Source organism: Aptenodytes forsteri, unplaced genomic scaffold, assembly GCF_000699145.1.
Source record: "Aptenodytes forsteri isolate BGI_AS27 unplaced genomic scaffold, ASM69914v1 Scaffold81, whole genome shotgun sequence".
NCBI classification, from domain to species: domain Eukaryota; kingdom Metazoa; phylum Chordata; class Aves; order Sphenisciformes; family Spheniscidae; genus Aptenodytes; species Aptenodytes forsteri.
Genome location: NW_008795259.1, coordinates 4,061,855 through 4,088,774, shown reverse-complemented (window position 1 = coordinate 4,088,774; position 26,920 = coordinate 4,061,855). Strand labels below are relative to the sequence as shown.

The window sequence follows — 26,920 nt, the reverse complement described above, 5'->3', positions numbered from 1 at the left end:
TCTTAAAGGAAATGCCTAGACATTGATAGGTCAAGGGCCTTTATTAGTCTGATGTGGGGGGAAGCACATTCCTGGCACTTGCTGTAGGAAAAGCATATAGCTACTGCTTGTATACGGATTTCTCATTGGTTGTCACGGGCTGTACCTGTGGAAATAAAGATTTGAATGCGGAGCTTGTTCAAAGATTTTTCTATCTTCTGGCTTGCCTTTGCATTTTTTTACAGACTGTTCATGCAGACCCATTCAAAGCAACAGCATTTGGTCGCCTTCCTCAAAGCAAAACAGAACTATCGCTTACTTTGTTTGTCATTTTTAGCATGTTCATTTTTTTCATACCTGATTTGATTGAGGTAATTGTAAGTGCCCACAACTGCAAATGCCAGAAAAAATAAAAGAACCAGCAGTGATAGATTCTCAAGTAATCATTAATCTAAACATTCTTTCCTGGTAGGAGTTGAGGCAAAAATTGCTTTTAGCAACTCTATCTGCATTGTTTGATCGTTGCTAAGTTGATCCTGTAGAAATTTAATGCAGTTTAAGTTGTATTTCTAAGATGGTGATTGCTTGCTCTTTGAAATGGTCGACAAGAGTTGATACATCCAAATGCATAAAACTTGGTGGGACCTTGTCGAAGGCTGGGTTTTTGTTAGTATTTTGTAGCTGTCTCCTTCAATGCAGTGCATATTTTAGAGTAAAGAGAAACTTGCAATGCTATTTTATATTAATTCACAAAATTAATGTGTAAATATTTTAAATAGGCACTGGACTGTTGAATGTCTCAGCATAAGCACCCACACTAAAATTGTGTCCAATGAATTACAATACTGAGGTGTTTAAAAGTGGAGGGATGGCAAAAAATTATAGTAAGTTTGATCCTGCTTCTACTTAGACATATTAATACTACTTTACAAAAGTGCATAGTAAATAGCAGGTCCTTATGCTAATATTGCATATTCGGTCAACCTACATGGCATTTGGGGGTGGGGGGTGATTTTTACCAATAATTGAGGTTTGGTTGTCACAATTCTGTCAGATGTAACTGACACTACAGTGTTGTGTACGTTTCAAACAAAGAAAGGCAAGACCTTGAATTCCTTATGTACAGCAAACATCCAATAAGGTCAGGAGGAGAACCGCTATAAATTCTGACTCTGACTGACTGACTGTCTAATCTTGGAAAACCTTATTCACTCAAATAGAGCCTTCTCATATGAGGAAGCTTCTTGTTTTCAGCTGGGCTGCTTAATGAAAGCTGAAGGTCTGTGAAATCAGGGACTAGGCTAGGAGAACCAGAACTATCCATTACTTATTTTAGATATTCCTTTTACCTTTCTGTGAAGCTGCCACTACTGTGAATCCTGCAAGCTTGTCCAGTCGTGAAGAAACAGGAGTTGGTGATTTACGGTGACCTCTCAAATCAGCAGGGAAACCCCAATGTTCCAAGAAAGCTCATACGAGATACACGAGTTAAGACATCTCCTTCCCACAAGAGGCGTTTCATCAGCCGGTTGGGTATTTCTGTGTCATTGGCTAGGATGTTCAACCCTGGAAAGGAAAAATAAAGTTGCTGCCATTGTCCTGCCCAGCAGGTCATATCCCTAAACCACAATTTATGTCAAGGACTTACACAGCAGTTGCCCAAAACCCAGCCTTCCACACACGTTCAAGAAGCAAAAAGGTTCAAAAGGAACATGTTAATAAAATCTTGTCAAAACTTTGGAAGATTCATAAAATAATAACTGGGAAGAAAAATGACTTGCAAATAGAACCATTTAAGTGGAATGTATCGCCTTGCTATGCTGGACACTGATTTATTAAGAAGAGGGGGGGGAAAAATTGAATATTTCAGGTGGTATTTACCAAGAGAAACTGAGCTGTCCCAAAGCTTTTATTAATCTGATTTGCAGAGTATCCACTACCATCAAGGGACCTACTAAAGTTGTTTTCTTTAAAGCTGATGTGAAGAGGTCAATGCAAATAGCGTTGTGGATTACACTGTGAGAAGATGACAGTCCTTTTTACCATATGGAGAGAAAGTTGAATTATTTTGTTTTCCTTTTCTGGTTATTTATTAAATGAGGATCATGCCATACAGGTATTCCCTTTTCCTCTCCAAAGGAAATGAAGTGTTTACATCATTTTGATTGATCTAAAGTAATAATTATTCTGTCCACCTACAGCTCCTAGGCAGTCAAATAGTCCAGTCGCTAGAGCAGTAGCTTGCACATCAGAAAACTGAAATGTACCTGCCGTGATACCTCAGACAAGTCACACGTGTCTTTGCATGCCTCTTTTTCCATCTGCTTTACTGCTTTCAGGCTGACTTAGCTGGCCAGCCCTCTGAGATGGTGCTCATCCATCATTACTTGTTTGTGGGAGGGGACTCTGTGAAAGACATTGCTGTGGGAAGTAAACCTGCTCCCCCGAAATGCAAATATGTTGACAAACCCACGAAGTTTTGCTTCAAAACCTGTTGCCATTTTTGCTGCTGCGCAAACGGTTCTTTGAAAGAGATGTTAACGGTTGTCTCACTTTTCTACCAGTGTTTTCTGTGTTCCTGTGTCAAAAGAAGAAGTTTCTGCTACAGTGCTTTAATACGTAACATTCAGCACATATTCAGCAGGAAAAACAGATTAATTTGGTCAAATACACTGTTGACTATTCTTAGTTACCCTTTTAATTACTTACTCTTAATTAAAATCTCAACTTAGCCAAAACAAATGTGACAGAAGAAAGAGCCAAAAGGACCCATATTTTCATGGTTCAATGTGTTTGACATCATTCTATAACAGACAGACAACAGGACTCTGGACTGAAACATTACAAAATTTTGTTCTTTTCCCCATACCTATGTCAATTCATGCAGTGCTTTAAACAAGTGAATCCATGCTCTTGAAAACTAAACCAAGTCTCAGTGTTCAAAAGTAAACATATTAAAGTCTCCCCTGCAGAAACCCCTGCTGTGAAACAAATTGAAAATCAAATACAGCATTGTTTTCTATAATAAGAAATAATTGAACTCTTTTCAGAGTTGCACTGAACTGGTTAATAGCCACCATGTTAGGAAAGTGCTAATTTCCCCAGCTTGGGGTATGCGTAGTTATTTCCAAATCAAAAATGCAGTAATATAATATCATGTACCAAAGAGGCCACTTTCATGTTCACTGAATCTGACTTTGTTTGTCTTTCCGCAGGCCATGTGGCTGATGTTGCAAACGGATGAGCCCGAGGACTTTGTCATAGCCACTGGGGAGGTCCACAGCGTCCGTGAATTTGTGGAGAAGTCATTTAAGCACATCGGGAAAACCATTGTGTAAGTATGAACGTGAGATAGCAGCCACGGGTTGAACATTTCTAGCCCGTTGTGTTTGCTGTGTTACAGAGTATTGTTTCTCTACATTCTTCTTTTTTTCCCCTCACTTTCTAATTTTGTAGCATGTGAGACCTTCTGGGCTTGAATGACTGCCGCAGTGGATATGTCTAGTGTTGCCCTCTAGATCATAAGAAAAAATGTAGGCTGGTACGTCTTAATTTTTTATTCCAAATCTTCATTTTCTGTTCTCCCATTCATACCCCACCTTGGGGGACAGATGTCCCTCCGAAGATGTTAGTACCAGGGTGCTGTTCATCACCCTGCTGCAAAAGGGGTTTTTTCTGCCTCATTCTCTATTTTGTGCCACCAGAGCCCCACAGTCCCGCTCCCATGCTCTGCGATCTCAAGAGGTGACACCTGCCAACCCTGTTCTTTCCACGTGACAGCCCATCAGCCACACCACAAGGATTATGTAGCAACCCACTCTACATTCCTATTAGCTCTTCTGCTACTAAGCCATAAAAATGTTGAGCAGTGGGTACAGAATGTTTACAATGCATATTCCACATAGTTTGATTGAAAATAAAAAATTCCTTCTCAAGGCCATATAATAAAACCAGGATGGCTTGGTGAGCGCTTTCTGTAATTTATATTTTTATTGTTTATTATTTTTTCAATTTCCCTCCTTCTGTATCTTCTCTGGGCCCCATGCATCAACATACCGATCTCAGCTGGAAAAGGGAGAGGAAAGCCACAGGCTCTTCCATGACGCTAGCGCCAGGGCTGTTCCTCAGGCCATCAAAGTCACTTGTGCAGCTGGTGAACTTTTGACAGGGCCAATAAGTTTTACTTGGGAACAAAAACTTGACAAATTCAATAAATATGCAGAAGTGCACAGATATATACAATATTATTTGAACAGCCAGTGGGTGGCTGGGGAGGTAATAACATTTTCTCCTCAATGAGTTTTTAGTCTGGTTTCAATTTTTGGCATCAACTTCCAGAAAAAATTCTGGTTGGGAAGAGAGAGACTGTATAAATAGAATTTCTAGCCCAAAAGCTCAGGTTTGGGAATAATATTCTCTCCATATTTTTAGCATCTCTTGATAGCGAGATGTCCCTGTATGATCACACATTGTCCCATATGCCTTAACAGTAGTGAGGTTTGACAGGGTAAAGGGGAGGTAGTAGGAGCTCTAGTAATTGCTTTGTTTTTCTTATTTTTTCTCCTTTTTCTATACTTTTGCTTCTTGTGTTTATAAGCTAATTCTCCCTAGTAAGTATTGATATGAATATGCTGTGGATTCTGTTGCTCCATATAAGTAAGAATTCTTGTGATTTTGAGAACTGTTTTCTCCGTCTAGTGTTGTTTGCAAAAGCAAGAATGAATGTTTGGTGAACAACTTTTTTTAAAAAATTTTTATTACCTAAAATTAGAAACTGAAACATATAGGTCAGTACCTAGCTGAATGTCTTTATTTGCAGATGTTCTCAACATTGCAGTTTCTTCTGATGTCAATAAATTTATCCATTAGTTTAAAATTAAACTCCCTGCTTTGGTGTTGGCCTAAGAAGTCTCAGCATATCCCAAGACTGACAAATCAGCATGTATTTTTCAGAAAGCAAATTAAACCCTCGAGAAATCCTAAAGAAAATAACAACAATTACACAAATAAAAGTGAAAGTACTTTTCTTAATAGCTTCTGTTCTAGAGAGGATATTAAAGGCTTACTTTAGATTTAGTTGGTCCTAACACACAACATTCTGTGTCCCTGTTGTTTAATTTTTTGCTCACTTATGTCTCCATATGGTGGACTGCATATCATTCACGTTGGTGATCGCTGCAGTCGGTGTTTGTACTGAATCAATCAGTCACAAGTTTCTCTCTCAGGGAAACTTTACAGCCTGACTCCAAGTGATGAGGTAGAGCAGGTATTTTGTGTGTACAAAGGCATAGTTGCATTTTTTATACTAATCAATAAAAGTAATTTTCAAAAATTGTGTAAGAATCCACATGACATCTAGTGACATGGATTTTTAGGAACCAAAATCGCTTTAGGCTTGGGCTGCTAATCCCCATGGATCTTCTGAAATTTTTCTTCACTGTGAATAAGTAAGTTATTAATTCCTTAAGCCATTTACAGGTGATATATAAATAGCCATACATACAGGGACTGAGGTGACATTTTAGGTGCTAATGATAATTTTGCTGCTGATCATTTTGACAGTGGTGTAATTCTGATCATTTTAGATACAGTCTAGCCAGACAAACCAGACGTTTGTTCCCCCTGCTCCCAGGGTGAGGGTAGTGTCACAACAGACCCACTACTCATCCCGTAGCCATCATTCATCTTTCCAATTGCACTAGAAGTAAAATATTTCTCAGGATTCGGAAAGTTTTGTTAAGAACCTCCATAATTTTTCTAGGTGTCAGCCCGGCCCATGCTTTTGCAGCACACACACGCTCTCTTCTTACCCTTGCTGGCTTCTTGGCCGGCCGGCTGGTAACCTCTCACATTCTTTGAAACCCCCAAGGGCTTTCTACTCCCACCTCCTCCAGTTTGAGTATATCTTCTTCAGGGAGTAGCCTGGCAGCAAAATCCTCCCTTTTAGCAATGGGACCCCACTGGTGAGTCCCATTGATCGATTTCTTTACAATTTATGAGGCACCTAAGAACCAGCACACCAGAGTGCAATTGCTAAATGAGTTCCTGCGAGGATGGCTGCTGTCTTCCTATCTCCCTTCCTCAAAGTTTGGTTGAGTTGTTTGGTTGTTTGGGGGTGTTTCACAGGGCTGCAGGTATTACGAAATTTTGCAATCTCAAAAACTCATCTAGGAAATTTCCAGCAGCCCCTTTCCACTGCTGTAAGTGATGGCACAGCTTCCCAGCGTTGCTGTGCAAAGCTCCTTTCAAAATTGATGGAAAGATGGAGTAAGTGGCCAGGAGGGATGCCGTGGCAAGCAGCAGTTGGCAGAGCTCATAGCACATCTGCGAACACAGGGCACGTGTGCAGGGGCTCTCAACCATCCCTACTTTGTGCTTTGGCAGGGAAAGTTGCAAATGTAACAAAGTCTTAGCTGTCACATCTTGATATTGCAGTAGAGAACAGGAAGAAAAGCAATCCTGGCTGGCCCATCAACCAACTAAAAATATTTCTTTTATTTTTTTAGTTTTTTGTCTTCCTAACAATTCAGATTAACTTACACAGCTGAAAATCCAGGACAGCCTAAAATGTCTTTCCAAAAAGATAACATAATACTCTGTCATAGCCAGTCATTAGCACATGTCAGGACTATGTCTTCTAGCCAAAATAAGAGAGAGAGAGAGAAACTTTGCTACATTTTTGTAACTAATGAAATGTACAGCTGCAATGAGACTGATTCTCTCTCTGAAATTGACTGTAAAGTGTACACAGGGGTTTATCTACCTTGCGTGGTTTTTTCTTCTAACATTTCTTTTTCAAGGGAGAAATCTGAAATTATATTTATATAGTCCTCTGAAGCATTCAAATACAGTCCTTTGTACTAACAGGAAAGCCTCAGAGCTACAAATATTTTCCCCCTGTAAGGATTACACTTTTTTTCTTTTACTTTCCCTTCTACTTATTACTAATTAAGTAGTACTTGGGGGAAACACTTCCCGCCTATAATTTGAACTACAGCAGGATAAACGAAACAGGCAAACGCTTGTCTTGACTAATTTTCTGTCATTAATCTTATTAAATTAGAACAGGATTGCAAAGATAGCCTGAAACCACTACAGCACTCAGAGTTCTTTGCAGAGTGCTACAGAGACTGCTGTCTGCAAATGTGGAAAAAAAAAAAAGAAAAGAAAAAAAAAAAAGAACAAACTGTTCAAGCAGTGGAAAGATTTATTGTGTTTTTTATTAATATAAAAATACATGCACATTTGTTACAGAAATATTCATTGCTTCCAGGATCAGAATGAATTCAGTAAAAAAAAATATTTTACTCTAGTCATTTGGCTCTATGTACAAATTTTGTCTTAACTAACATGCCAGTTGGTCTTATAAAAGATCACCCTAAAAAGGGGAAGTTTGCAGATAAGCTATAAGGTCTAATGAGGTGAACTACTAGCAGAAGTGGAGCAGTGGCCTCTTCAGTGACAGTGAAGGTTGAACTGAGATTGAACTGAGGGAGGAGGGTTTTTCTGGTTGTTTTTTTTTTTTCTTTTTACCTTAAAATGAAAGATTGGGTTACAGAAACACATGAGATTTGAAGGATTGCTGTAAGAATGGAAAGCCAGCAATATATTAGTAATGGTGCTGTGGGGATATGGACGAGGAGCCATCAAAAGCCATCATCAAAACAGCTGCTGTTTCCAGGTCTGGCTTTTGCCCACCAAAACTTGCTGGCTGGCCAGTGCTATGTGTTGTATTTAACAGCTCAGGAAAATCAGAAGCTTCCAGATGAGGAGGAAGGGAACAGAATCTCATACAGAAATTGGAGGCATTTTGAAGAGTGATAGTTGAAACAAACCCAGCCAGGTTGGTGAAGAATGCTGGCCTGGGTGAACCCACATGAGCAAGGGTCCTCACTTAGGACTGCACCACTTTTATCACTGTTGTCGCTGTAGACTATATGTTTTAGGGTGGCATTTAACCCACCTCAGCTGCAGAATTAACTCTTCCAGCTGAGCAGGCTTTTATTACTTTCTTATTGATACAAGGTTTTATCTGTAAGCAGACCTAATAACTGTTTCAGAACTCAAATTAAGGTTTGAAGACTGTAACAATTTAATTATCTGATCATACATCATGGCCTGGGTGAACCCACATGAGCAAGGGTCCTCACTTAGGACTGCACCACTTTTATCACTGTTGTCGCTGTAGACTATATGTTTTAGGGTGGCATTTAACCCACCTCAGCTGCAGAATTAACTCTTCCAGCTGAGCAGGCTTTTATTACTTTCTTATTGATACAAGGTTTTATCTGTAAGCAGACCTAATAACTGTTTCAGAACTCAAATTAAGGTTTGAAGACTGTAACAATTTAATTATCTGATTTCATACATCATAAGAGCTATGAGATTTTCTCCTATAGGAAGACTGGGTGAGAATTGAATGTGGTGTTTCATGGGAAATTCCACATTTTTTTTTCTCCCCCAAATGAAATTAAAATAATGCTCACAAATGCATTTTGGAAAAATATCTGATTTCAGGTCAGCTGGACTGCTTTGTTTCTCTTCTAACCTCCTTTTAAAGAAAGAATAACTTAAAAAGAATTTTTAAAGCCATTCTGAAAATGTCAATGCATATTTTTCAGATATTATTAATATAACTTTGTTTCAGGTTGACAGTAATGGAACTTACTTGAAACTAAAACTTTTCTTTCCAGAATATTTTGATTTTCACAGAAGCATTAATATTTGAGAAAACATTTTCTTCTCAACATTAACTTTCACAATTTGGAATAAAGGGATAAGAGCCTCAAAAGATTTCCAATGAACTGAAAAAAAAAGAAACCAAATAATAGGGAGCCTAGCATGTATTCTTTTTTAAAGTCTTGTAATGTGGGGAGTCACAATTTAGATTTTTGAAACTTGAGCTTGACAATGCTGGGAATATAATAACAACAATACCATTGTTTTAACTGTGTTCCTTTAGTGAACAAACACTGAAGACCTGATTCATCAGAGCATTTGAAAAAATATGTTAAGTACATCCCTCTATAGTAGCATACTTGTTCTTTAGATTTAAGCACAAGATCGTGGTTAAGCAGTCCCTATATCCTTGATTGCTGTGATGCATCAGAGCTGCTGGCAAGGTTGGTGGTTGAGTTGGTGGCAAAGGAACATATGAAGAGTCATATTTAAAGTTTCCCTACAAAAGATTACTTACAAAAGACATTAATGGTCTGTTATATTGTGTCAGTTTTGCTGTTTATAAAGTGCCAGGACAGAATGAAGTGCTTTGGCTTAATTGTGTGTGTAGCAGCAATCAGGCCACAAATCCGAGACGTCTACACAAATGGTATTGTCTACACAAATCGTATTAGCTGTGGAGGAAGAGCAAAATTTTCCTAAAATTTTATTTTTAATTAATTTATTGTTCATTTTCAAATGTGAAAATATTTTCTATTGGCATATATTTGATTTAAAAGGTGTACATGATAGTTTTATTTTCCCTAAAGAGGCTGAGCGTCTGTAGCTACTAGTGGTTTTGAATATTTTTTAAAATGCTGTCAGTTCTGTTTCTATGTAAAGGTCAAGAAAGGAGATGAAATGCATATACTTGTTCAGTTTACCTGTGCTTTTGTGAAAGATTTCATTTTCAGTTGATTTCTTCACCACCTCAAAAATATATGTACTTTGCCTTATTTGCCTCTCAGTTACAGCCATTTGGACCATTTGGTCCATTGCAGTGCTATTCCCACCCCCCAATTATCCTGGCTCTCCTGCATCCTTCCCTGCCCACCTCACACCCCACCGGCTGGGTACCCCAGCTCTTCGTCCTCAGAAAATCCTCTATAGCTGTGGATGTTTTTATAGTTTGAAGCTTGCTGTCTTACTGAATAGTTGTAGAAAATGAAAAATAATTGGAATCTCCAGAGTTGAAGAGGAAAAGGAGAATTCGTCACCACTGATAATAAGTATTACAACAGTAGTGATCTGCAGATATGGAATTAGCCTTAAATTAAATGCAGTCCATTCCACTGTAAATCCAGAGTGTAAAAGCTCTTGAGGTGAAGAACCTTTTAAACAAGTAAACTTGCACATGCATTTGAAATGTGATTAACTTTGTTTTATGGAAATTTCTGAGGTCAGTGATAGTAGTGGTATCCACCAGAGTTGGCAATGACTATCATCATAAGCAATCCCAAAGCACCCATCTCCAAGTGAGGCACTCGACGTGGAAGCATAGATGCAGAGGGCATCAAACCCACTTTGTTGGAAGCAGATGTGTGGTCTCGTGCATCCTTCTCCGGGTGCAGAGCGTTCTGGCGTATGGCTGATGCTGTCAGCCGTGAGAGCAAACCCATCCTTTGCTTCAGTGAGAGGGTGAAGCTCCCCAGTGTGGTGCAGGCAATGGTCTTGCTGTAGAGGCTCGTTGTCTGCAGGCTGTTGGACCAGCGTTTTGTGGAAAGCCTACACTAGGCCAGCAGGTGCCTGCCTAGAAGCCCTGGGCTTTGACACCAGCTTGGGGTTGGGGGGATCCACTCCCCATCCTCTATAAATTTAGCCCAGCCCTGATTAGCCAAACTTTCTTTAGCCAGGGATCCTTTGCATTTCCCTCAAGTTACACAAGGCTGTTTTCTTGCCTTCTTGGGCGTCAGCCCTAAGGAGCAGAAAGCTGGGTAGTCCTTGTGGCTGGAGCTATCTAAAACCACAACAACATGAGGGTTCCCCGTGCCTCTTCCACCATGCTCGTGCTTCAGGATAATCTGGCATTATGTTTTCCAGTTAACAATTCTGACTGCACTTTGACTATAAATTAAGGAAGGTTTTGGTGGGTTTTTTTCCTTTCCTTGTGGTTAGAGGAAGAGGGGAGAGCGAGTTGATTAGCAAAATGGATGTCTTGCTCCTGGTGTCAGGCTGGCCCCCGCGCAATCCCTTTTATCAGCAGTATGGTGTCCCCAGCTGCGAGCGCCGGGGTGCCAGGAGTAATTAGAAGTGCGGCTATCAGATGCTACTTTGTTCACAATGAGAAGTACTTTTTTTCCTTGTGAACTTTTCACATTACTGGGCTGAACAAAACGGGTGGAGATTTCTTCTTAAGCTATTTCTATTGTTATATAACTTTGATAGCGACATTAAGTGAGTCTTTACTGGTTGGCCGAGCCTTCTGGAGCCTGTTGGGTGTTAAATGGGGTTCTCTGCTCAGTGACCTCCAACAACAACTGACGTCTCCTGATCTAAGCGCTTCCTGTTGTTTTACTAGTGACGGTTAGTTTTCTATTAAGCTCATTTGAGTCCTGCACATTTTTACCCTCTGCCCTTTAAAGGGAGGGACTAATGTTAGTTTTGGCTTCTGAATGAAAACTTTGCAGTTCAGGCTACAAACAGAGCAACTGCGAAAAAGAAAGAAAGAAAATTTAACTTATAAATAATCTTTAGCATCATGGCATGACTATTAACAGCTGACTTCACTGTCGCTTTTATCTGTTGGAAATTATTTCAGCGTAAAGTGTTCCTAGTATCAAGCATCCTACAGGCTTTGCTAATCATCCAAAAGTCATGAGTTGTGCTTAAAAAATTGTGGGATTTAAAAACTAGTAATAATGCGTATTTGGTATTTCCTTCTGCCTTTCGGTGTTTTAACCTTCATGGGTACACAGAGGTCACATTTTCAGACTTTCCTCCTTAGCCCTCAGGGCCAGAAACTCAAAAATGAAGGCTGAGATTGTCAAAGAATTAAATTCTTCTAGGAGCTTCGGGGAGGGGGGGGGCAGGGGAGCAAGGAGAAATCAAATCTGTGACAAAATCCCAAGAGCTGGCAGTACAATTAGTAAGTGGGAGGCAAGGGGTGCTTTTCTTTCATTGCTGGTGACTGAGGCTAAATAGTCTAAATCACAGTGCTGATTTAAATTACATAATTTTACTTAAACAAAAAAAGTAAAGGATTTCATCACTACACTTTTACGCCAAGCTGGTTCAGAGGCCCACGATATATACTTAGAGGCAAAAAGCAAAGAGAGGATAGAGTTTCAGTCGTAACTCTGGATTTTGTACATTCAGTGGGTTAGGTTTGATGCACCAGTGTACGTTCCTACATGTGTCATCTGAAGCATTTGTTCTGAGAGGGAGCATTGTCCTCAGGCTTCCAGGCTGCAGGCTGGCCTCTCCAAAGGCAGAGCTAGTCACCCACCAAACCGTTCCTCTTCTGCTGCTCCCGAAATTTTACACCGGAACAGTTGCTAACAAAATAGTTCACGGCACAACCAGATCACATAAATTACAGCAAATTGCAGGCTGTTCAACACATATGAAACTAATTTGGACAAAGTAGCTGGCTTTCAGCTCACAGGTAGTAAGTACTGTTTACAGTACATGTATGTAAAGTGCCATGTCGAGCTAGGACTGAAAACTCAAGAACTGTTTTTGTTTTGGTTTTCCTAGTTAAGCACAAATTAAATTATGCAGCTTAATGCTATTCAAACAGACCTTCACGTCCATAAAATTAACAGATTAAAGAGTTCCTGAAAGTATTGGCCAAAATACAAGAATTAAAAATATTTTAAGAAAACAACTTTGAACCAATCCATAAATGAAAAACCTCACTGTCATATTTATTTGCAGATACATGAGACATTCTGAAATCAGGACATTTTATTTTCCCCTAGCATTATGTGTTTAATTTGGAAGTCCTGTATTTTAGACCTTCCACTGAATCAAAAACCAAAACAAAGAGACTTCAAAAGCCATTGTTGCTCCATTCAAGTCTAAACTCTGCCTTTGTTCCTATAGCTAATGAGTTTATACTGTCCTGCAGGGAGAATTGACACCAGCCTCAAGTAAATGAAAGCAGGCCAAATGTTGGTAAGATCGGAGCACTAAAGTAATTATGGGTTGATTAAATGTTTATCTTCTTAACAGGTGGGAAGGGAAGAATGAAAATGAAGTAGGACGATGCAAAGAGACTGGCAAGATTCATGTGACAGTCAATCACAAGTACTACAGGCCAACTGAAGTGGTAAGAAAATGCCCTCTCCTAGCTTTGCAAATGAATAATCCAATCACTCAGCCAATAAATTGCTGCATTTGGCCAGCAGTCTGTGAAAACGGCTTAATTGCGCTCCTGCTGCCAGCTTTTAGAGCTCTAAATTAGCCTGCTTGTTGGCCCCCTCACAGCCAGCTACCTGGGAACAAGCAGGCAGGCAGCACTGCCCAGGAGGAGCGGGTTTGCCCTGTCACAGAGACGCTACTCTGCTTTGGTCACCCTCTCTGAATGGGAGAGGGGATGCTTGGGGGGGGTGAAACATTGCCTTAGGGGAGACAAAACAAAGTGTAAAACAACTTGTTCCTTCTGGTCTCGAATGGGTATGTGGTCATCTCTCCTCCAGCTGCAAGAAGGGAAAGCAGAGGAAGGTGGGCAATAATAGGCTTGATTTTTAAAGTACCTCCTTCTGTGTCCTCATGACAGGTTTCAACTCCATTCAGTGAGTATTCCCTGTTCAGCTTAATCTTTGTAACTGTGGGTACCACAAAATGCCCATTTTAGAAGTGCATGTGTGCTTTGTTTTCTTGGGTGCTTTGCAGGGTCCCGCTCAGTAAACGCTCATTTGCAGAACACGTCTTTACTCCCAGGAATGCCTCAGTGAAGTCTGCCAGGAGTGCTGAACCAGCACACGCTGCCGGCAGGACCGAGCCACTAACCCCTGTGCTCAAATCGCGTAATAAGCATGCTGGGAGAGGAAAAAAAACCAACAATATTTCCAAGTCAGGCAGGACGGTGGCAATGCATAGAGATGGTACAGGTCAGACAAGTGATGTGGTACCAAGACCATCTGATAAACTGAGGCCAAGCAGCACATGCAGAACTTCATACTACACTTCCATGGTTTGGGAAGGGAAACTCACATAGGAAATGAAATCCAATATTCAATATACACATCTCTTGTGCCTTCTGGCTAGATGTCTGCAGCATTTTCAAAGTGGGCGTGCCCCACGTTTGGGGACATGCTGCCTTACAGCTCCTCTTCCAACTCTGGAACAAAGGTGAGCAGAGCGAGCAACCAATTCAGCTGTAATTGGTGACTTTCATTTATTCCTCAGGACAGCATGGCCACTGTTACCTGCCTGCATCTAATGACAGCCCTGCTTCATAGAGGCAGGGAATTGAAGGGGTAAAAGATGAGAGACAGCTGCTCCTGCAGAGTAGTAGGTGGAGAGGAAATGAAGGAGCAGAAATGGTATGGACAGTGAAGCAAGAAGGAGGAATTAACAAGGAGACCAAACTGCAGTTCCAGTTTTGGTCTCTAGACACAGGGAACAGTAGCCCCAGTTGTGCGATGTGGGAGTGGGTGTGCCCAGGAGAGGACGTTCTCGTCTCCTGGGGAGGGTGATACCAGCCCTGCCGGCTGCTGACACAGCATCGGCTGTCAGTCCGTCTGTTCAGAAGTACTGGCTTCAGCTGCCTGATTCAAGCAAGGTGTGACGAGAGCACGTTTGTCTTGACACGGATTGCAGGGTGGGAGTGGGGAGCTGCATGTGTGGAAGTGGACATGGGTTCTAAAGTGGAAATTCAGAGGGGAATAGAGACTTTCATGTTATGCAAAAAAGGGCTGGGCCCGTGTATCAGAATCAAACGCTAGGAAGGCATTAAGAGCTGTCCATCATTCTGTGCTTTGGTAAGGTGTCAGGATGATAAGGAGGACACAGAGACAAAAGAACTTGCCAAACAGGAAAAGGACACTTGACCCAACAAGTCTGCGCTTTGTGAGACCCACTTTCTTGCTTTGTCATACCTCTTACTGACAAGTATATATTCACTCCTCAAAATTCACAGGTAGTATGTAGCTATTCTGAAGCCCTCACTGTAGTTCCACCTTATTCATGTGCTCGGACATTTTCTGCTGAAATAGAGGTGCCCATGGTCTCCTCTCTGTCCTTATTGGTCTCCTTTTGGGAACACAATTTCTGGATTTTAAATTCAGCTCACTATACACTTGTCCATTTTGGGACAGTGCATAAGCACAGGTCCCTCAGGAATGCTCATGCAATTCCTAGTCCATACATGAGTATAGGGATGTATTCAAATGCAGAGTGGAATGCGGCCTTTAAATAGCACTGCGTATAAAATCAGTAGACATCTGATGTTTATCTAACTTATCTGGTCTGTCGTAGGCCACCTTCCCTTGGGCTCCATCTCTCTCTTCCACTGCCCTCATCTTGCCTTGCGTTTAACACAGTCCCTACTTGGTTCCTGTGGAACCCAAGAAGGCTGTGAAGCTGCTCAAGCATCATCAAGGTAGAAGCACAAAACAGGTTTTCAAGTACCTTTGTCTTAAGGAATATGCAGATGAACTGTGAGCAAACTTCTCTATGAAGAGATGTGACATCCACTTCCTGCAATCAAAGTTTCCTTTTTAGAGCATCTCAGGATGGGTACCCAGAATCACTTTCATTTTTTTTAATTCTGATTTTATTTCCGTTCCTTATCAAAGGCAGGCAAACTTCTGTGTGTTTCAGTCAGGGAATCACATCTGTGCAATTCCAAAATGCCAGACCAAAATCCAGTCCATCGCGAGAAAGCCAGGAAAAGCAATGAGAGAACTGAAACGGACTGATGGCACTTGTCCCCTCCTGCCACCCTCACCAAGACTGCTGAAGGCAAGAAAGGCTCGGGCTGACATTTTGGAAGGAGGCTTAGCCAGATCAGTTAACAGGAATTCTGCTGTTGAATCCCGGCTGACACAGAAAATCTGATGCTCAGATTCTCATGTCTTATTTGGAAACATTTCTGTCTGTCTGTCTCTCTAAAATTTAACATGGTATTCTGGAAAGTGAAAATAAATATCATTTAATCTTGTGTACAGTCAGTTCTGACAGTGCCAATACATTCATTTGAAAACACATTTGTTTTCTTCAGTTAGTGATCCCTGGGGTCAAGGCCTCCCATTGAAAAGATTAGCTGTACTGAAGAAGAAACCTTGAAATGTGAGACTGTCTTCTGGTCAAACTAAGTAGATCCTTTGAATGCCTTGACTCTAAATCTCTTCACTCTGCTTTTGACTGCTTTGGGGCCCCCTGATATTTACTGGCCTTGGGAATTGTTCCTGCTAATGCTTCTAATGCCTGTCTCTCTCCTTCCCTCCTTGCATCTTGCCAACTACAAACCTGTCGGTATCATTTCTTTTGGCTTGTATCAAATTCCTATCAGTATCTTTTCTGACCCTTTTTTAATTGTATTTGGAGACTCTAACTTGCTGCAAGGATTGGGGAAAAATGATTACTTCTGCCTTTCTTAAAATCAGCAGTTTTCACAGGAGCTTCATGACAAGTGTGCTTTTTATACTGTACTCGATACACTGAAAGATGCTTTCACGCATTTTGCAGACTTTTAGCACATGGCTAGTAAGGTCATACTTTATACTCATTTGCTGCCCTAGGCATGTAAAGATAAGTTTCCACTACAGTTTACTCACCTGTAAAATGTAGATACTTCAGAAATTATCTCACTAGTCTTTTCTACTTTTGTTACAATCAGAATGTTCATATTGTAGGTAGGCAACTTAGTCTATACTTGGATTTAAATAATCTGTTTGGTATTCACAAAAATAATATTAAAATTATATTTCTTTTAAAAGTTAAAACTGAAAATCAATGAGCCACCTCAGTCAGCTGGAAACAAGCAGCTCTGCAGCACAGGATGTCGGAAGCATCAGGTCTCTCAGCCTCTGAAGTTGGGTAATTTTTAGAGAACTAGGGCCTGTCTTTAATTTTCTTATCTTTCAGCAAGATAATTACTATTAATTTGTATGCAGAAATTTCCCTCCAAGAATTGCACAATTGCTTCTAATCAAATTATGCCCGTTAAGGTGTTTGAGTAAAATCGCCTCTATTCTTTTTGCATGGCAGATATTAAGCTAACAGTTCTGTAGGAGCTTGCTTCATTTCATTGCCCTTTCCTGCAACAATGAAGACTAACTCCAGGTCTCACTGGCCTGGCCTGTCATCACAGAACTTAAGATGGATATATCTCTCAGCTAGGAGTTTATGTTACTTTTTAAAAGGGAAAGAAAAGAAACCCTTCAACCACAGGTAAATCTTGTTTTTTCTCTGAATCTAATGCTCTGCATGTGTTACAGGGAATTCTTCCCCTTCCCTCCCACCCGTTTCTGCAGTTGTCCTACAGCTTGCCTGGGATAGGAACTGCAGGTTGTATTCATGCATCACATTTGTTATGGGCTGGCATGGCTGTAACTCTGAGGATGTACATACATCAATGCAAATTTCCTTCCTTCAAGCAAGCCCTGGAAACTCTGTCACAATGTGATGCTAATATTTAAGTAGTCATCTGGCCTCTTATTATTCTTCTTCAAAGAAAAAAGGGCATGCTAACTTGCTAACTTCTTCCTTTTGTTATATGCCTTAAGCAATTAAGCATTTTTCTCCCAGTCCTTTGTAGCACTGATATAAACAAAACTCCATGTAATGGTTAAGGAGAAAAAGTTCATGGCAGTGTCGAAAGATACTTCATCCTCCCGGAATTATTTCTTTAAAACTGCTCTTTCTAACTCCTAAGAAGTTCTGTATCCCTCCTTACCAGGTTGCTTACTTTTCAAAGGATTGTTTATTGTATCTAAATATCTACAGGTATATATATAAAAAGAAATTTCCCAAGTCTTCTATGTGTTGCTTACACTAAACTTTACATCTTTATTTAACTGCATTTGGCCTCAGTTGCCCTTTTTCCTCCTTGGAATTAAGCAGGACGGCTTTAAATTTCAGTCTTTTCAGATGTTTTTTAAAAATTCAGCTCTATGTTTCCCATGTTTCATAGGATTCCAGTAAAAATTCCTTGGGGCATATCACATTCTCCCAAAGTCAGCTTTCTTAAAGTCAAAAACATTTCTGAAGTCCTCTAAGTGTTCCTGCCCAAAAGAGCATTTGGAGTCTAATGAAACCATGATCACAAACCCCTAAATGCCCCGCACTTCCACTTTAGTTTTCATACAAGCTTCATTTCCTACTCTTAAGTTCAGAGCCACCTGTGACTGTAAACTGTTCAGTTGTCTGCACAAGGAAACACGTGCTTCCCTTCCTCAAGGATCTTTTTGCTCATCAATGTCAATATGTGGCCGGTATTAATACTCACGAAAATGAAATGGGAGCATTCAAGGAAGAACAATCTTCAGATGATTTTCCTGTCTATTTTCCTCACTAGCAGCCAGGTAAAGAAGTTGCAAGTTGTCATAATTCTGACAGTCTTCTCTTATCTGGTTTTTTTTCCCCTCCTTGTTCTGAAAATGTATGTCAACATCTGAAAACTACTGCCTTGGTAAATTATTACCTCTGTTGCCCTTAATTCTCCTCCAAGCTGACTTTGCTGCTGTGTCAGCCATAACGTTTATATGTTTCCTTACTTCAAACTCAACATTATCTTGGCATTGCTTTGCCACCCTCTTCCTTTTATTTGTCCCTCCTGCTAATAAAACCTGAGGTAGATTTTTGTTTGTTTGTTTCTTTTAGTTAAGGCCTTACGTATCAGGCATTTCAGAGGTATCTCTAAAAACATACATGTCAAATTCAGCCAAGTAAAATAAGGATTAGTAGTAACTTGCCTCTGTATAGCATCTACAAGACACTAAGCACTTAACATATTTTAAATGTTTCTCAACAAGCATGTGAAAAAGGTTTTTAAAAAAATAGTATCACTGTGTTTCTGCTTCTGAAACACATGTATGGCAGAGCAGACAGGCTACGCTACTTGAGTGAGATCATGAGGCGGTGGCAAAGTTAGGAGGAGAGCCTGATGGCGTTGTGCTCTGCTGCCATTCCTAGTGGACACAACCGTCCCTCCACAGGCAGCTTTCTACTTTTTTATCTCACCCTGATTTTGTTCATCTTAGTTGTTCCTTAGGAACAAGATAAGGAAGATCATTTTTGCTATCAGGTTTTCCTCTCAATATGTCACCAAACCCGAGAAGCTTCAGCAGGCTCGTGCCCAGTCTTGCTCACTGTCTTGTTTAATCCTCTTAACAGACTCTTAGCAGGAGCCCTAGCTTACCTCCTTTCTTGTGGGAGCAGATACCTAATATGTGCTCCTCCAACACTCCCACACACATTTCTGACTTTTTGCTTCATAACTAGCTCATTACATCAGTATTAGACAGGCGCATCCAGTAAAGGAATCCCTCTGGACACCACTGTTTGCAGTCCTCATATGCTGTGCTTTACTCGGTTGCTTCACTTTGCATCATCCCGCTCCTCCTCTGCTGTGCCTCCAACAAAATATTTCTCTGGCGACTTCTACAGCTGGCTCTGTTCCCCTTCTTCACCACCCCTTTCCCTGCTGTCATTCCTGAGGTTTTGAAACCAGCCATGTGTCATCTGTGACCTTCACATCTTCACTGATCTTCCTGAGAACATCAGCCTGTCTCTCCGAGTCTGCTTTCCGATCCCCTAATACCACAACTATCTGACAAGACTAGCCAGAGGAAGAGGGAGTCCTTACCTCCTGGGGTCTAAGCTGTAGTGCTTTTGCACCTTGGGTGTTGCACCATATGTTCATTTACAAGATCAGTAGTTTTTATTCAGAAATGTTCAGACTAGCTGAAGAAATCTCTGACTGACTTTGGGCAACGCAATTTTCCACTCTGGGTGGGTAAAGAGATTGCAACCCCATTGGAAAGCTAGTGTGTAAAGATAAAGCTGTCATCCAAGCAGAAGGGTTGGTGGTTTTAATTCATTGCTCATTTTTCTAAATGCTGTTGACACATAGCAATTAGTGGCAATCTTGGATGTGACAGATCCAGGCTCAACTCCTGAAAACAGATTTTTAAATTAAACTTAGGTGACTGGAGGATTAGGGCTGAGGGAGAGGTGAATGAGAATAGAAGGCTGTTTACCTCCTTAATTAGGCCCTGATTCAGCCAAGCATCCAAGCAAGTGCTTCACTTCAAGGGCATGAATAGTTAATAGGGACAGTTTCCATACTCGGAGCTAAGAGTGTGCTTACGTGCACTGCTGCATCTTAATACGAAGCAAAGCAATTCATCTGTGATGGGAACTGAGGTGGCGAGCCCAAACGTTTGTGGGAACTCAGGAGGTGCCAGCTGATTATTCTTGAGCACAGTACTCGGGAGCGGAGATGCTGAAATAGCTCAAGACAGTTTCTTTAGCCAGGTTCTCTTAGGGTGGCTTTACAGGCCAGAAGGGATTAGACCAAGTTCATGCAGTTTGTAGTTTTAATCAACTGCTCCTGCAGTGACGTTTCCTGCCCGTAATTCTTCTCTGCCTTCCTGGCAGTGGGGGGTCTTACCGCCACCTCTTCACTTATTCATGTTTATTCATGCACAGAAAGTCTCTCTTTATCTTACCTCTTATCCCCTTGCCTCCCCCTTCTCTTGGCCTGCCATTTGGCCTCCTCCTCCCTCTTGTTATCTCTGTCTGTTGTCTCATCCTCATTTGGACCATCCCTTGTTTTCTTATCACTGCCTGTCCTATGCCTGTCCCATACAAACACTCCCTGTGCTCCAGCAGATGTGGTGGGAAATGCAAAGCCTCTGAAGGGAAGTCACGGGGGTGGGAGAAAGCCTGGAGCAGGCAAAAGCCATGACAGAAGTCCAGGCTCAGGCAGCACCAAAGACACATTTGTCACAACTGCCAAGTATTCCCTCCTGCCAGCGGTCTCCACCACCTACAGCCTATTCCCCATTTCCTACACGAGATCAGACATTCAAAAGAGCTGAACTGTGGTTCAGACCACATTTTGGAGTGCCCAGCGAGACTGGAGTACTGGCAGAGTGGCTCAGCACAAAACTGCTCCCATCAGGGCTTTCTAAAGACCATGGTGTCAGAGGTGGTTGAGGTCACTTACAGACCTGATTGCTGGTTCGCATTCAAAAGTGGGAGCATGTCTGAAGATCTGTCTCCCTTTCAGAAGCTGTTTATTTTATTTTACAATGGGATTTTAAAAGTCAAGCAATACGTTAACAATGCTGTTCACATTTTGACTGTTTCCCACCGCGTTGTAACCTTTTCTTTTAAGTGTGCTGTGCCAACTCAACTCTTGCAATGGTTTTAGAATGGCAGCACAGAAACGTAAATGACATGATTTATCTGAAAATAAAAATGGCTTTTGAATACAGAGGATATGAGACAGAGGTGAGGTTTCCTTCAGCAAATCTGGAATTAAGGGCTAGACTCCTGTCTAATTTCTCCAGCCTTCGCAAGAGCTTGCCTGCCTTCAGCTGTTTGTATTTTATTTTATGGGTGAGTGGGCGCACAAAGGAAGATGACAGCCACAGAGTATTCGTGTGTTTCATCTGAGAAGCCATGAGATGGTTTTAGTGTTGTTAAAAGCAGCTTCTGCTGAGTTTGGGTCAGCAGATGCCTTGACATCAGCCTTTCCAGCATGAAGTCTTCCAGTCAGCGGTTTGCTGGGGGCATAGCTGTCTCGAGCCTGGGTATGCCATGGCACCTAATATTTTTCCTGCTTGAAAAATGGTACTTCAAGCCACTGATTCTCAAAATCCTATGCCACCTCCTGCAAAATATCTATCAGTGTTACTTCGGTGCTGCTGCAGACGTTATCAGAGTGAGTGCAGTTGTCCCTCTGAGGGACACCCCAGGGCAGTGTGAAAGGGCCATATGGACCAGGTTAGGAGAAATGTGTAAAGAGGTAGCCGGTTCTGAGGAAGCAGGAGGGTTTGGGGGTTTGTCTCCAAAAGCTTCCATTTCATGTTTTTCAAGTGTTTCACAGTCCAAAAATGACAGTAGGTTTCTTTCACTTTCTTCTTTTATTTCTTTAGTTATTTGAAGTTTATTCACCTAGAAAATGTGAAATGTTTTAACTTTACCTATGGAAAAAAAAGTCAAAAAGTATTTTGCTAAAAAAAAAAAAAAAGACTACAAAATTGGCTTTTAGTTTTTCTAAGGAAAGCCTAATTTTGGGGGTGGGAGGGTACTTTTCTGGGGTAGTCAGGCTTTCTTTTAGATTGATCCTAGAGGTCTTCTGCCTCCCCCAAAAAATCCACAAGAAGATTTTGTTCAGACTGGTATCTCTGTCCTTCACCATTTACAATTTCTTTCAAAGGGGCAAATGGTTGAAGGGAAGTGGAGGTTTGGAAGTGGTTGTTTAAAAAATAAATAAACCTTCACCTTTCCCCTTTATCACCTTTAGAGTCATCATTTGTAAATTAACAACTTCATGATGGAGGCATGAAGAGGTGGGACCTTTGTTATTGTTGCTACCCTGTGATGATGATGTTGATGAGTGCTTAACCACCTTCCATATCTTCATGTCTCATCTTTGTATTCCACTAAAAACCTGTAGCAATGATTCTGACCTTATGAGAACTTAAAAACATCTTACATTGTTAATTATGTTTTAGTATCCTTAATACTTCCCTAGTGTTCAAGGAGAGCTTGTATGGTTGAGTTGCAGGGGAAATTGAGCCTTGTAGATCTAAACAACTTTTAAAAGTTTTTTTTGTTGCTGAATAAAACCCTAGAAAATTATTTCTGTAGCATAAACATCTACAGTACTTGTCATGAACCAGGAAATGGATCTTCATGCCCATCTTGGATGCTCCCCAAATTGTCTGATGTCCCAGCTGGATGGGTGAAAGAGGAGACTAATTATCTGCAGGGCAGGGGAGACTTAAACATTAAAGAGCTTTATGCCTAGGATCAGCTGGAATTTTTGCTCATTCCTCACACATAGTGTCTGAGCTCACCAAAGCAGACAATATGAAAAATATTAACAGGATTCAAGAAGACATTAGTAATAGATTAAGAGTGCATGCCTCCCTTGCAAGGCTTTTTTTTCTTGATTTTTTTTTTCTTTCAGCCAGAAAAGTCTAAAGGTGAGTAGGTGAAGTCAATTTTAATAATTCACAGACAATAATACATCTATTTCTCACTTGACAGAGCTAGTGTTTAAACTATTAGCATTGTCTGGCATAGCATAAAACAGGATCAGTCACTCATCCCTTTGAAACGTCTAACCTGACCTCATTTAAATTTCTTCCTTCCAGCTTTGCCAGTACATTTTAATAGTCTTGGTAGAGCTCTCAGCTGACTTGTGACTTCAGACTTTATCTACCGGGTTGTGGTTAGGAATGGAGTATGACAGCACCATTCCTCATCAGCTTTTTCTGTATGCAATGACACAGAAACCTCAGTGCTAGATAGCCATTGAAATTCAAAACAGACCACTTGACTGCTGAACAGAAATGAGTTTTTAAATCAGATTTTCTTTTTGGAACACTGTTCTGTAATTTTTGAAAACACTCTTTTTTTTTTTTTTTCCCTTCCTCCAGATTGCAGAACTGGTACTACTTTGCAGTCGTGCTTTGTATTGAATAGCTGTGAGGGGAAAGGTGGATTAATAATAAAGAAAACAAAAAAATGTGTTTTAAAATAGGACGCCTGCCTGTTTTTTTACAGTAATCTGTGACAAGTTCATGTTTATAATTCACTACATCTGTTACCGAGTTAGTGCTTTGCAGACCTTAGTTTTACAAATTTCCAGATTGGGTGACTAGGGGTTGAATTGCTTTTGTTTTTATTTTTTCTTCTGTTTGACCCATAAAATACTATGCTTCCACCTTCTGATTTAGAAAGCAAAAACATATATTAAAGCTTCTTTACAATAACAAAGACTTCTGACTAAGGCAGTTGGCTCCCACTATAGTTTTCCCTTAGATAACAGTTGTATATTTCCAAACCTCTAATCTTTGGCAGCATTTCCCTCTTGATCCTAGTTTCTGTTTCCATGTGTTGGGGGAGATTAAAAAGTGGGTTATGAAGGTGAAATTGGAAACAGAGGAAATGTGAGGGTTTAGGAAGAGCTCAGGTGAGTGATAGGGCCAAGTTTGCTCTGTGCACTGTTTTCATAGCTATGAAACAAAGCCTACTGGGGCCTCTTCTTAAACTGCAGTGTCACCACTGATCACATGTTGTGACATTCGCTCCTCACTCTAAACAATTCTTCTGTAGTGCTAATCCTATAAGGTTACCAGTCTTTTATCCTGCACATAGTTGCCTGAAAGGGCTTGCAGATGAGTATCCAAGGTAGTATTTAGGTGTTTTTCCTGACCTTTCTTTCTCTGTCTCCTCCCCAAGGTGCTTATTGGTATTATCTCTGTATTTCACATATTTGTTAGATGCCTTCTGGATGGCTTCTAGGCTTAAAATAAAGACCAAAATTAATCTTGACTGATGAAGTGAATCCCAAAAGAGTCAGACAGCTCAGGCACTGTAAACAAAAAGTTGGCATGATCAGAATCTGACTAGCCCTAAAGGTAAGCCACCCACCTCTATAATAATTCAATAGCTGTGTGGCATAATGAATGCAAGGGGAAGGTGGACAAGGGAGTAAAAACAGAAACGCAGGAAGGCGCTTTATTCACAACAGTAGAGAGTCACAACAGTGAAGACTTATGTGCGCTTGAAGAACAGCCAAAGGGAGTTCATGATGGATAGCAGGCAGTTTGTATGCTGGAAAGCTCACAAGAAGTATTCTTATTTTTGCCTTCTAGTATTAGCAACCACAATTAGTTCTACTTTGGCTTAACTGCTGGATGGAGTTTAAAAAAAAAAGACATTATTGACTTAATTAAGTTCTTAAATATGGCTTTGTGAAGGATTTCCTACTCCAGACTAATGCCTGGAACAATTATCTTTGATACCCTTGATAGCATAGCTTGCTATGACTGAGAATACCCCGGATGCAAACATCTGCATCCAGCAGCTACTTCAGCTAGTGACTGGAGTCACTAGCAGTTGGAGTCACTGTTGCTTTTGGCTGGGACTGCCAAGGATTGTCCCATTTATGGTGGTAAGAGGAAAGGGTCTGCTAAAGGGATATGTACAGTGGTCAGAGGAATGTAATCAGTAACTCATTTTCCACACACCAGTGAATGCCAGTGATTGCTAGAGACAGAAAGAGCTAAATGCATTAGATGTGAATGCATCCTTGGTTTGTATATCAACTTTCCCCTTGTTACAGACTACTTTTTTTTCTGTAAAGCCTGAAGAAGTTGGGTTGTCCCTCAGGTCTTCCAGTGTCTTTTTTAACTACTGAGAACTCAGCTTGACACTGTTTGCAGTTGTCAATGAGCAAAACTTCACAAGACATAGTATATCGAGAATGCCCTCAAACACTGGGTGTGAAGGCTTTCTCAGGGATCCTGTGTAACCTGTCAAAGACAGTTCAGGAGATTGGCACACTCCAGCAGATGTATCACACCTGTGTCTCTCTTCCAAAAGCCGTTAATAGATTGTTGAGGCAGAGGAAGGAACTTTTTATCAAGTTCCTCTACAGGAAAATGTTCATTTTGGATCAGGATTCAAAGTGAATGAATACCCAGTTAGACTTTTTTGAGTTTCCCTTTCATTCATTGCTATCAACTGGCCAAATTTTGACCTTCTCATGATAAGTACCGTCTAAACATTTACAGTGATCTCTGTAGAGATGCACTTTGAAGAAAGGCATTCTGTTCATACAAATTATTTTAACACGGGCTTTAGATGTTAGAGGGATTCCTGGATAAGGAAAAGGAGGGTTAGACTTTTCTGTAAGGATACCGATTTAAACTGTAATGCAAATGGGAAGAGATGACTTGACAATGCACTGGTGGAGGTAAACAGACTCATTTCTGTGGAAAGGGTGTTGACAAGCAGTGATTTTTGGGAAGCCTCCAGACAGAGTCCAGACGTTGACTTTAGGGATTTAGGTAATATAAATTATTATTTTAAAAAAAAAAAAAAAACAACATTTACATCAGCTGTGCTGGCAGTTTTTTCTTTTTTTCTTTTTTCACGTACTTTTGTTCTATTAAACATTTCCAGAAACACTTGTACAGTTAAGCCTAGCACTGTGAAAAGGACTAATAGCCTTTTTTGATAGACTCTTCCTGTGTTACTTTTGTGTCAAATTGAGTACGTTTCAGCTGCAAGTTTAAGCTTCTTCAAAAAAAAAGAATACATAGGGCCTTGAGCCTGATAGACCTCATGTGGACCTAAACTAAAATGATTTTTTAAAAAAAAAAAAAAACAACATTTACATCAGCTGTGCTGGCAGTTTTTTCTTTTTTTCTTTTTTCACGTACTTTTGTTCTATTAAACATTTCCAGAAACACTTGTACAGTTAAGCCTAGCACTGTGAAAAGGACTAATAGCCTTTTTTGATAGACTCTTCCTGTGTTACTTTTGTGTCAAATTGAGTACGTTTCAGCTGCAAGTTTAAGCTTCTTCAAAAAAAAAGAATACATAGGGCCTTGAGCCTGATAGACCTCATGTGGACCTAAACTAAAATGATCGCATCGAATATCATGTTGGTAAGTGGCCTTGCATACTCACATGGCCTTAGGCATAGATATAGAGATGGCTCCCTCCAAAACTGAGTTCCAGGCATGCTGACAAAATCATTTGCTCATGTCCCAGATATTGTTTTGCTTTGGTTTGTTCTCATCCCCCAAATTAATTTTTATTTTGCCTAATAAGGTGATGCTTTGGGGAAGGGGAGCTTACAAGCGTCTGTTTTGTTGCTTCTTTTTTGCCCCCTCTACAAAGCATCCCATTGGTTGCTGCTGCAAAGAAAGCAAACAGATTCCTCTTTTTGTACCCTCAGATCCCTCCTGAAAACTCTTTTGTCACCCTCAAAAATCACTATACTAACGATGTGCTATGACTTCTTGTGCATCCTGATGACCCCTGTTGTTGTTTGTTGTTGTCTCCTCGCGCTGCCCTGTATCTATCTGTTTGTGCTCCATTTCACGTACTGAGGGCATACGCATGCAACTTGACCTAATGAGTTAGGTTGAGTAAAGGAAACAATCTAGTCACAAGAGTGTGAAATGCTTCAGTGCAGCAGGAGCAGGGTAAATTAGCTCACATAAAACCCTGTGTTTGTCACGGTAGCAGTATGGCTTCATGTTGTTAGCTAGTTCAGTAATGTGCAGCATGGCCTCAG

General features: G+C 40.6%; 1 protein-coding gene across 1 annotated transcript in view; it reads left to right on the top strand.

Annotated features, from left to right (window-relative positions):
- GMDS (GDP-mannose 4,6-dehydratase) overlaps positions 1-26,920 on the top strand; it is a 369,080-nt gene that overhangs the window by 281,555 nt on the left and 60,605 nt on the right. Inside the window, exons 8-9 of the mRNA XM_009279237.1 lie at positions 3,195-3,313; positions 12,871-12,967. Of these exons, the coding sequence (XP_009277512.1) occupies positions 3,195-3,313; positions 12,871-12,967 (216 nt within the window). The remainder of the gene's footprint in view (positions 1-3,194; positions 3,314-12,870; positions 12,968-26,920) is intronic.